This window comes from Periophthalmus magnuspinnatus, chromosome 17 (genome assembly GCF_009829125.3).
Source record: "Periophthalmus magnuspinnatus isolate fPerMag1 chromosome 17, fPerMag1.2.pri, whole genome shotgun sequence".
In the NCBI taxonomy this organism is placed as follows: domain Eukaryota; kingdom Metazoa; phylum Chordata; class Actinopteri; order Gobiiformes; family Gobiidae; genus Periophthalmus; species Periophthalmus magnuspinnatus.
The window spans coordinates 6358876-6371135 of NC_047142.1; the positions used below are offsets into that span (position 1 = coordinate 6358876).

Consider the following 12260-nt stretch of genomic DNA (forward strand, 5'->3'; position numbering starts at 1 on the left):
GAACATCAGTGGAGATAAATATGCCTATTTTCTCTGCAATATAGACATTTTGTTTCTGAACACGTGCTGAGGAAAGCACTTTAGTACATTTGTGAAATAGAGAGATGTCTATGCTTTTCTCTCAACTGGATTTAACAAAAGTTTGATTTCTTTGCTCGTTTAGCTGTTGTGACGCTTCACCCAATCAGCTTGAAGTATTTGCCTTTTCCCGATTGTTTCAACGGGAGCTGCCCCAGACTCATAATGTGTAGGGCTCCACTCAAGAGTTATACACATTTCAATCTATTTTTTGCCAGGTTACAAATTTCTGTAATTTGTAATTAGTAGAATATAATGAATTACTTTCATGATCGCCAATATCCTGTTCAGTCTTATATTTGCAACAATTTATCGTCAGTCAAAGAGTAGTGCTGCCCTAAGCATCTAAGCGCCTACCTACTACATCCAGATGGAACAAGAATTTATGTAGACTACCTCATTAACCTTAAGGCATATTAGTGCTTGGCACTGCACACTGTGAGACTAGGAATGGTATTTTCTAAAGTGTTATTGAATAGGCTGGCCTCAGCTGCTTAGATTGGCAACTATAGGCATTTAGGTTAAAACCCTCTTGAATGGAGGTAGCCTGGTATAATCTGTTAAATTATCGAATTACCATGTCATCTTGGGAGCAGATTACGCAAGAAAGACAAAAAAAAGAACTCACATCTTTAGGTAGTGTCTTACAGTGTAACAACATGTCCTAATGTAAGGCACCTGGCATGTATTGCATATATTATGGCTGTGCACCATGACGCAAACAAAAAGCTTTATAGCACATTGTTCGGGTGGCCATACGCACCCATCCTCAGACAGACGGACCTCATCGTGAGTCACAGGCTGTGGCGAGAGACGGGTGTGGGCTCGCGGCGCTTCAGGTGTCTCTCTCTCGCACGGATTCCTGGGAGTGGGAGCTTCTGCTGTAATGTCGATACTATGACAGATGGTCCACACAAAGCCGGTGCGCATTGTTCAGCTGCAAAATAATAGCCATCATTTATCAGTCTTCCAGGAGACAGTCTAGTAACTCATACAATTTGAAGTCGGACTGTTTAAGAAAGGCTCTTTATGCCAACTATGCGTGAAAAGTTTCTGAGCATCTGACCCGTTTACTGTAGCTACAATGTGTACCAACGCCCGCTGTTACTGCTGACACAATCCAATTCACACTTAGAACAAAGTATCTTACTTATGAAATGGTCGTTGTTGCTCAAGTCAGTCGCATTCATGAGTTGAAGATTGTGCGTAAAGTGGCCTGATACTCACACGTCTGGATCAACTGTAAGGCGCGTCCAAGACCAAAATGAAAACTGTCATCCACTCCATCCGTACACCGTGCACTTACTTACTCCACGCACTGACTGAGCACCGGGCTCTACACACAGAGTTACGTACGCGTCAAGGGGAGAGGCGCGGGGAAGAAGAGAGAGGGGGGAGGGTATCCGGTATGTTTTTTTCCTTCATGGGAAACCATAAGGACGAGTTTGATTGGCTCGAGTGGGATAGATTGATAAAATGAGAAGATATTATTGGACATCGCGTGCCAAAGTGGGTGGGGACATACAGAGGGGGCCATCGTGTACGATAGAGACCTGGGAGTGGACGAGGGAGGATACGGTGAGGGCAAAAGAGTCAATACGCACACAGTGTATGTTCTGTGGGCAGCCTGCTTCTCATAACACCATCGACTGGTCTTTACAAGTTAGTTTCTTCTTACGTGTTCTTCCTGCAAAAGTTAATCTATTTGTAATAACGTAGTACTAGCAGGACTTGTCACAGTATGAATGAAAAGTTGTTGTAGAAGCTATTTAAGAAATGACTTTATGTAAAGGACAATTACAAAAAGATGATTACATTTTTTTTAATTTTTTTTTTCGTTTCATAAAGCTTAAAGAGCAGACTGTTCTGTAGAGAGCAGGGGTGAGAGAAATGGTGCATGGATAATTCTCTCAGATCCTCCTCTGGTATTCTCTCTAACAGTGTTCTTGGCTGAATCAATAATGCTCAAAGCTTTCTCGTGTTCCTGCTTTTCTCACATCGGCTCTACTGTTGGGAGGCTGGGCACTAGTAACTCTCCTTTGTCAGGATTTGAAATGAAAGATTGGTGACTGAGTCTAATAATGAATGGCACTTAAATTAGCACACTTGCATGATAGACAAACTGTGTGTAGTTAACCTGCGCACAAAGCTGCGGGTGAGTGCGCAGACAGTGAAGTCCTAATAACCACAGCAGGGGCTCAGACCGGTAGTCATGGTGATTGAACACATTTCTTAACAGAGCTCCACACAAGCTTTTACTAGGATGGAGTAGAAAACACCCATACCCATTTCCTTATTACTTTATGATCACTTTATATGATTTTTTTTTTTGTCCAAAGTGTTGCTTTTGGGCAAATATGTCACACAAAAGCCAACAACATGCATTATCTGCGGAATCATTTCTTATAAGAAGCTTGACTTAACTTTCATGCTGAACAGTAGATTAAATCCTGTCAGATTAAAGCCAGTCCAGGTTTATTTCGCCAACAGAGCAAATATTGAAACTGAAATATGTTTTGAAATCACAGTTGTAGCTGTTGTATGTCTTTCTCAAATCTTATAGTTATTTATGTGACTGGTGGTAAGCGCCTTTGTGCAGGACTGAGTGGGATTTCAGCAACCTTGGTTTGATTTTCTATAAGCTCCTTTAATCTTTCCTCCCTATCAATTTAACCTGTGCTACAGTCACAGCTTTTTACAGTTGTGTGGGTGTTTCTATGTGCAAATGTTGCCTCTAAAAAGGTTTGGTGGTAGCACAAACCATTCCTATATGGACAGAACGAGCTCAGTGAAGAATATGTCCATCGTTGAGAGTTGGATTTGAGCGTTTTTAGTATGTTGGACTCATGGTTTCTATCTTTGTTGGTTACTACATCACAGTAATAAACTATGAGAAATCCAGGAAATAAACACAAAGATTGAGGCTTATTCTCAGGAGCAAGTGTTGCGTGTACGACATGTTACTTCTGAGTTTTATAATGATGAGTTAGGCCTAATACCAGAGCTGTGGCATACTGCGCTCAGTCGCGGTGGCATCTCCAACCGCTTTAGTAATGAGCTGTCAGCCTCTACAGATGGAGGACATACAGTGGGCTGCTCCACACGCCTCACTGATGTCTCATAGAAAACATTTAGGAGATTATTGCTGTAATGTTTCTGTTTATTTATTTATTTATTTATTGAAAAAGATAAACTAGCACTGCAGTATTTTTTTCTTTCCTTTAATCTTTCCATTTCATAGTGGGAGAATGATGTGTGTGCGTCTGAGTCTGCACTTATCACAGAGTTACATAGCTGATTTCCAACAACTAATACACTGATCAAGCAGTTCTTCAAATAAAGTTTAAGTGTCTGAATGAAACAGGTGGAAAAAACAATGAGTAAGTTGAACAAGGGGTGAATGATTAGGGACCATAGATCTGAGCATTTCTAAACCTCCAATTCCTGTTCGCAAGTAAAAAGTCCAGTGAAGGAAAAATATTGATCTGCAAAAAGGTCATAATGTGGTAATGTTACGTCACATAGTGCACTAGTGTTTGTAAAGTGAACACAAACAAATACTGTTTTGAGCCAGAGTAGATGTTTTAGCTGTGGACAGTTTGTATGTAATATTAGCATAATTTCAGTTGGCTGTGTCTTACAACGCTGCCAGCAAAGTATTCCCTGATGAGACATTTTACAGTAACAGTCTGTAGTATTTTGAAACTTGTTTTGTTCATAGTTATTGTCTGTCTCATTGAATTCTCCATTATGCCATAGTCCTTTCCAGACCACCTCCGTCCATACGGCCTCTCTTCTTCTGCCTCCTGTTGGCTCTTCTTGTACCATGCCAACAGCTTACTCCCGTCTCAATTAATGCCTGAGTTTGTAATGGACCCCTTCCTCTAGGATGAGGCCCGGCACAGAAGAGGCTGCTGCCGCTGCTGTGGGTGAAGCCGCTCTGATTGCCTCAATACACTGCCGGCTTTCGGAGTCACTGCAGATGTCTGCTAATTGTGGTGATTATGGCAAGCGAAGGGGGGTAGGAATATGTAATGAATTTCCCAGTGCTTTCATGGCTCGCATGCTTCGTGTGCATCTGCTGTACAAGCTGAGCATCCGCGAGGCTCGGAGACGGACAAAAGTGACACAGGGTTTCACCATTTGGAAGGGCAGATACTTTATTATGGACTGCAGTTAGATTTTGGGCCATTACTTTTTCATTTACCAGTTTAGTTAATATTCCAAGATCTTTATCCTTTATCCTTAGATGTATTGGAAATAATATCTGCCCTGCAAGGAACTTACACAGTATTTATCTATATTTAAACAACAATAAGTATTATCCTTAAACCCAGCTGAAATCCTGTTTCTGTTCCTGCACATAAAATGTTATCAATGTTACTGGTTGTAATTATATTACTGTGTATTACTATCAGCTTGCGGTTACGAGGTTGCATTTGTCAGCCTTTACATCACTGTGGCACCAAAACTGAAAAGTGCTACATATTGGGTAATATATTTACATGATTATGATAAATAGAGTCATTTTCGTGAAGTTTATCAGAACCCCAAAACAACTGGAGATTTGTGTCTTAAATTTATACTGAGCCAGCTGTCCATGTTTCTTCAATCTGATCTTTATCTAGTCAAATCTACAAAGAGCATCCGTATGTATATTAACCCCATATAACCATAAAAAGTTCAAAGTGGATGCTGAGCTCATTTAAATGCCTATGTAAATGACTTGTGCAGATTACCAGCCTATTAAAACTGCCGGATTATACATGCAACCTGAATTTCTGCACATCCCCAGCCCTTTTGGTTATCATCATGCTACTATGGACATGCCACTCTGGACACTGAACTGGAACAAATCATATTCATACATTTAGCATATTAATGAACTTAAATATCAGACTGCCTCTCTCCCTCTCTGTTGCTTGTGTGATTATTGTGGATGTTCTTTTAGCAAGGCAAGAGTAAGCTAATTCCTCTGAGGCAAGTGCCCTTCCTGTCAGAGTGATCAAAGCCTTTCCGTTGATACGAGCCTAGACCGTCAGTGTGTGTGCATGTCTATGGGACTCTATGTGAGTATGAGGTGGGGGTGTTGCCATCCCCCATCACCAGAGGCTGTATTATGCATTGTTGTTGGCCTGGCCTAAATGCTCAGCCAAGCATGGTCCGGTGTGGTACAGTAGACATGTCTCTCTCCATCCCTGACCGCCGCACTTTCCCCAGGCCCTTTCGTTTACCTTTGCGTCCCGAATTAATGTGAGTTAGCTGTCACATTAGCTCAGATCTGTTGGGTCCCTGACGTCAACTGCAGAAAGTCTTACAGTGATATTGCAGGGTTGTGTCAGACGGTTCTGGAAGCTGCGGACTAGTGTGGTTGGCAATGGAGGAAAAAACATACCACCAATTTTAGACATGTGAGCATTTACGACACATATCAAGGCCACTTTGTATTTTGAACCCTGTCAAAACTTGAAGCTGCATACCATGCCGTACAAAGAATCAGAGCTAACCAATGAACAGTTGCAATCAGTAGCTGTATAGTAATGACAGGACTGGATAACCGTAGAGTTTATTTTAATGCCAAATTGGTCCGATGAATCAACGATCTGTATCAGCGAATAATGCAAGCTTAAAATAAAGGGATACTGATTGAAAAATACAATAAAAATGTGTCTTTTGCTAATGAACAAATCTTTAAATTTTTATGTAGTGCTGTTATTTTGATTTAAAATGTAGCTTTTCATTTATCTAAGCCTGGCACTGGTCTAAATAGTACATTGTAGCAGTACTTAACCATCTTAATCACCCATGCCGTTTCTTAGAGGTTAATTGCAATTGTGATTTTGTGATTTTGAATTTTAGGAGAAAAAAGTGTGTTCTCAAGGATCCATATACTTGAGAACACATGTTACACGTTCTATTGCAAGAGAAGAATGGCATTTTTGGCCAGTACCACAGCTACTGCAGGTGTTTCATTCACTGCTTCCAGAAAGGGGCCAGTGTTGCTTGGAGGTTTGAATGGCTTGTATCTGCATATGTCTATGAATGTACATGTTTGTGGACTGAAGCATATATTCGCCGGGTCGGAGTGAGTGTGTTAAATTCTCTTAGCATGTGTGACGAATCGCATGGCTGGGAAAAGAGCATGGCCCCTTACAAAGTGCAAATACTAAATAGCTTGCGTATCGATCACCTATATAATCCCTCACCCCCGTTCTTACCTGTATCTGGATGCATCTTCTTATCTAGATTCACAGCACAATCTTCCTCATTTTTTTTCTCTCTTATGTGCAAATGTGCAAAATGAGTGATTCTGTATATTGTAGAGAAGCGGATCCGAGCAGCATCCCCCACCACTTGCCTTTTATTCTAATCTATAGTCCCTGTCTGAGAAGGGCCTCCTATTCTCCTGACTGCCCCAAAGCTCCTTATACATGACCCTTGAGTGTCTAACCCACACCTCTCTCCCACGCCTACGAGCCAATCACTCACACTTACATCTACAAATACTGATGCTATGTACCGACGCTGGTGCACAACATCATAATAGGAGGCCACACTGCACTTGCGGCTGCATGGGTTAACTGACAGGGCTGCTTACTCCGTGATGTGGCCCAGAGGTGAGGACAATTTTAAGGGCAGGCTGACTAACACAGCTGCTAGCATAGCGCGTGTCTTGCTGAAAGAAGTGACCTCAATAAAGACGGACGTTTTGCAGTTACATAAGTGATGGGGGATGATCTCGAGGCGGTGTTTGCATATGTAACAGGGAGCTCATGCATTGACAAATACGACAAAGTTTCAATGTTTCAGTACATTTTAACTGGTTTCAAAGTGACCTCAGATTAGCTTTGTGTTATTTGTTCATAATGCATGTCTCTGATATCTCTAAATCATTATTGTTACATTGCCAGGGGTATGTTAGAAGTATTGTAGTATTTATATTTTTTAATATTATTGTGTGCATTGCTTTTGTGGTTATGTGATTTTGTAGCTGGGTTGAGGGTTCTTCTTCTTTATTCCAATCTAGTGCAGATGATAAAAAACTGATAGTATTGTGAATGTTGTGTCTTTATTTATCTTTATTTATACAGGGGAACCCAATGAGGGCACTTGGGCTCTCTTTTCCTTGGGCGCCCTGTTTAAAATACAATACAAACTGAAAAACAAAACAAACAAGTATACAAGTCCTTATAAAACATCAAAAACAGATGCAGGTCTGTGTATTAAAGTTCGTTACCAGATTATTAAATTGCGATTGCGTCACCAATGTATCTACTTTTCCTTGGGTTTAAAGATATAAAATGTGAACATCAAGTATATTGTTTATATGAGAAAGGCTGCAAAAAGAGCTTACTAAAAATGGAAGAGGAAAAACTAATGTTATAAACTTCCAAATAAGGGTATAAAGTGATGCACCATTCTGCTGAAACTATCCTCGATTTAAGTTGTGAATTTGCCATTAAGAAGTTTTAAGGGGTCACATGTTTTACTTCAGGAAGGGCATCTGGTATAAAACTAATAATCATGTAAAACTGATAGTAATAGATCAAAGCAAATCTGTAGTTGAAATGTAAGTCCGTCCAGCGTTAAAAAACAAACAAATACTAAATCAAGTGTCATATAAAGACATTTCAAGCAAGTCAAGAAAACACATTAAGTCTTTTTCTTTTTAATCATCATATTTATAAGAGTCTGTGTAGAAACCGCACTTCCTTGAGTTACAGTAAGCGCTTAGAAGTGGTTGTACAGTAAATATATCAGGGTACCAGTGTAGCTGTGTGAGAACAGAGCCGGTCTGTCTGTGGTGCTCTGTGGGACTGAGGGACGGCACGTTGGCTGTACTCCTCACTCTGACCCCACCCCTGGTAAATACAGGGTTGGAGCTTTCCTCTGTGGATAAAAATACACAGACTCTCACACGACACTTTTCTTCTCCTATTGTGCAAAAAGGAAGGACAGGAATTAAACAGAATCGTGTAAAGCCTATTTGGTAGTTTGAAAAAATATGACAAATAGGCTTATGTTTTGAATGTTATGAATTATTTTTAAATTTTGATATCTGTTGCCTTAAAGGTCCTGTATTACACAAAATTGACTCTAGTGACTTGTAACAATGTAACAATGTTGTTATCTCCTCAAAAATATACCTGGAGTTGTGTTTTGTTTCATTTACACATGTTTGAATAACCCTTTATTATTAGCCTGTCTACATGTCCAAAGCTCAAAACGCTCTGTTCCACCTTGTGACGTCATGAAATTGAGTCTCAATGTTAAGTTTTCAAGTTAACAGCTCCTTTTACTTTTACCTCAGTAGAGATGGGCAATTCCCAGGCTGAAATGATCCACATGATTCTAGTGAAGGTGTCTGGAGTTTAAAAACACAGTAGAGCACTTCCTGTATTACCACATGATGACATCACGAGGTGGAACGGAGTGTTTTCTGTTTGAGAGAAGAAGTCAGCATAAATATACAGGGGTTGCGTTAAACATGTGTGAACTCCAGGTATTTTTTGATGAGGAAACAACAGTCTAATACCGTAATATGAGCTCTTTAAATGTGCACTATGTAACTTTTCTTGTGGAGGGTCACCGCTGCTTGTCGTCATGGAGATGTTTTGCTTTGCACAGTATGGTATTAAAGTTCCAGTTCAGTTCAGATCTGATGAGAGGCAAGCCAGCACACAGTTAAAAGTACATAATATTTCCATTTGTGAACTTGAAAATCTATATATTTTTTCCTCATCAATATCTTTTCCCTTCACTGAGTCAACTATTCTGTGTCATTTCCAGTGTAATTTGAGATTTGAGACTTTTTTATTTTTTGAGATATAGATATTTTTTGTCTCATACTGTGTGTCTTCATAGTTGGCAACATAATATGTATTTCTTACTTTCCTTCTTCTTGCAGCATTTGGTTTATATAGTGTAAAGTCACAGAAGAGTATTTAGCTGTAACGCCTGACACTTCACACACCTTTTTGGCCCTTATGACTTGCCATATCCTGTGACATCATCACGTCTAAAAGCTCACAAGGACATTCCATGTCAGAGCATGGTCAGCCATAAACTAGACAAGATCCAGGCATTTGTCAAGGTAACAGGCTTTCCAAACCTGCTTTACGTTTCATTAGTGTAGCATAAAGGTTTCCGTAAGGCGGTTACAGTTTCACAATGTTGTCAAATAGTTGGAGTGCTTTTGAAGACACAAGTTCCTGGCTACTTCCTTATTTGAACTGACTGCCGTTGTGAGTATCAGTAAGGGATTTTACATTTCAGTTTCTTTTAAAATTCAAGCTCTAACAACTGATATGTAAACTTTTTAACAGTAAAAAAAAGTTGTTGGCATGTTTATTCTTCTTTAAGGTAAGAAGAATGGACTGTGCACCTCCCTGTTCAAAGGCTACGTACAGGACATGTAGCAAAAAGTTGTAGCAGAAGCCATAAAGATGAGTCAGCGGGGGAGTGGAGCTCCAGGAACAGGAGTGAAAGAGGTGATAGACTTACTAGACAAAACACCTCTAGAGCGACTACGCAGCCTAACACGTCAACTGGGCTCATCCACAGAAGAAGATATTGTGCATGCTCTGTGTCTGTTCATTCTGCAAAGACAGAGGCAGGGTCTGGATAAGCTTCAAACACATGATGATAATATCCTAGCTAAACGTCTGTCTGAGAAATGGCAACAAAGTGCAAGAAACTTTGAATCCTTTAAAGCCCTTTGTGATCCTTTTCAAGAATCTGAATCTTTGGCAACACTGGCACGTATTTTCAAAATCTTAACTCAGCATGGATTGTGTGATAGGGATGTCCTGATTATGGCTTACACAAGAGCACTTCCACGTGAATCGAGTGACTCAGATGTTTTAGAATACGACCTGTTCCTGGAAGAAGCTAAACAAGTTTGCGGACCTGAGTTTGTAGATTTTTTAAGCTCATTTAACAATCTAAATTTATCACCCGGTGTTCGTAGCAACTCATATATGGGGAACAACTCTGCAACAACAGGTTCAGCTCAGGAAAATGCAAAAAGCAATGTGCCAACTTCACTCCATTCTTCATATCCTTCTTATCCATCTCATCTAGAGATTAGTGAGGCCCCCACAGTTAGCGCCAGCGGTGCTAAGCCTATAACACCAACCAGGTTAGATTCTGCTCCTGGAAAACCTATGCAGCCTGGACAATCTCAAAGTCATATCGTTGTGAACCCTAGTTGTCAGGTCTTTGGGAACAATCTGAAGTTCATGAGCCCACAACCACCAGCAGATCCAAACAGTATTCCAGAGAAGTTATTTCCACCACCACCAGCAGCAGCAAAAGCAAAAGAGGAGACAGAACAAGAAGAAGAAGAAGTCAGGTTTTATCCTTTTGTCATTCTGCATGCACAACAAGATATTGAATTGGCAGAGGCAATGAAAGAAAGGCTGCAGGGTATTATTCAAAGTGAAGGGGCAACTTTTTCTGAGGATTTTGAGGTGCCTGGAAAATCCACTCTGAAATGTGTGGAGGATGCCATTGAAAACTCTGCCTTTACCCTCCTGCTCCTCACCACCAACTTCAACAGCTTTCTGGAGATGAAAACCAACTCAGCACTGGTTAACTCCCTCCAGAATCCACCAAAACACAACACCGTGATACCACTCCTGCCGCAAAGCAACGGCATGCCCAGAGACGAATTGCCCTTGGTCCTGAAAACCTTAGTGCCACTGGATGAAAACAAGAACTTTGCCAGGAAAATACAAAAAGCAATGAGTCCTGCAAGGATAAAACAACAAAAAGAGGAGTGGACGAAAAAGCAAGAGATGAAAAGCCGCAAGAATAAACAGGAGAAGTTAAAATGCTCCAACCAGCAGCAACAAAAGGAGAATGAGGAGCTAAGGAACATGCACGGTCTAGAGCAACAGAGGCGAATGCTTTTGAATGAGAGGTACGACCTTCTCCAAGGAGAGAGGTTAGGGCCTGATGGGAGACAGTGGCAACAGCACCCAAACATCAGCATTGCCAATGCACAGTATATCATTATTGGGGACAACTCTCAAATGACAGTGGACCTGAGCAGAGGAGACGAGGAATGAACTGCAAATCCACAGAATGAGAGATACAGTCCTACATCACTGAGTTACAATACGCTTGAAAAGTGTGTTTATTCCTCTAGTTGATTTCAATGAGACACAGCAAAAATATTTCAAACCAAAGGTGCACTATGCAACTTTTCTGGTGGCTTGTGTAGTCTCCATATAGTATAGTATGGCATTAAACTTATTAAACTTCATGGGGACAAGCAGGTGACACCATCAGGACAAGAAACAGCTCAATTGTGTAAAGAGGAAAGCCCACTCACTGTAAGAAACTGACTGTTTTTGAAGTTCTTTTCATTAAGTTAGGATAGGTAGGTTAATGCCATACTGTGAAACATTCCAGAGAAAGCAACAACATCACCAGTGAAGCAAACGTGTGTGATAATAGGCTATAATTAAAAGTAGCCTATAAAGTCAAATGGAATAGGTTATGCTGTGTCTAAACCAAAAAGCTGCTATTACTAGAATGGAGACACTTTTTATTTGTATTGCAATTTACTGAAGTAGGGCTGTTTGTTTACAACACTACATTTTTACTGTGATTTTTTTTTGAAGATCTCATGTTAAAGTGCTGCCATCTACTGTCAAGTATGGAGCCATTTTTACACTTGGAATGCAACAGACTGTTTTTACCACTAGAGGATGCTGTTGATATTTGCTTCTGATCACTAAGTGGCTCGTAACAAATTAAATGATTTTTTACCTTATGGTCCTGTGTGATTTTGTAAAAGATATATAATAATGTAGAGTGATTAATATACAGGCACAGGCTACTTAAAGTGACAGCGTGCAGGCTTTTAAATAATCAGCATATTGAGAGATATTCTATACTATTACAGAAGGATAGAGCTGTAGGTAGGCCCATGTTTGTCATTTCAGTTTGGGCAACTTTAAAACTGGTTCTGCTTGCTTACACATATTCATGGAAAGGATACCCAAGTTGTCTCTAATCCTCATTCTTGTCAAATTAATAATGAATTGCTGTCACATAGTCTAGTGATAATCTTGTATTTATACCAGTGTATTCCCACAAGTGGACCCCTCCTGGTTACACGACACTGTAATGACTGAAAAGACTGGGTGGGTGGAGAGCGCATGCGCTGTCGG

General features: G+C 40.4%; 1 protein-coding gene across 2 annotated transcripts; it reads left to right on the forward strand.

Moving 5' to 3' along the window:
- The first annotated feature begins 9084 nt into the window (after nucleotides 1–9084).
- LOC117385299 (TIR domain-containing adapter molecule 1-like) lies at nucleotides 9085–11859 on the forward strand. Of its 2 annotated transcripts, none has more exons than XM_033982596.2 (2): nucleotides 9085–9323; nucleotides 9442–11859. In XM_033982596.2, the coding sequence occupies exon 2, from the start codon at nucleotides 9525–9527 to the stop codon at nucleotides 11148–11150; it is 1626 nt and encodes a 541-aa protein (XP_033838487.1). In that variant the 5' UTR covers nucleotides 9085–9323; nucleotides 9442–9524; the 3' UTR covers nucleotides 11151–11859. The 2 variants fall into 2 exon arrangements, with proteins under 2 accessions (XP_033838487.1, XP_055084355.1); XM_055228380.1 differs by having other exon boundaries at nucleotides 9111–9333; nucleotides 9442–11826.
- The last annotated feature ends 401 nt before the right edge of the window (nucleotides 11860–12260 follow it).

What these genes read in the sequence shown, in the direction of transcription:
- LOC117385299 (XM_033982596.2), top strand. Translation starts at nt 9,525, where the DNA reads ATGAGTCAGCGGGGGAGTGGAGCTCCAGGAACAGGAGTGAAAGAGGTG.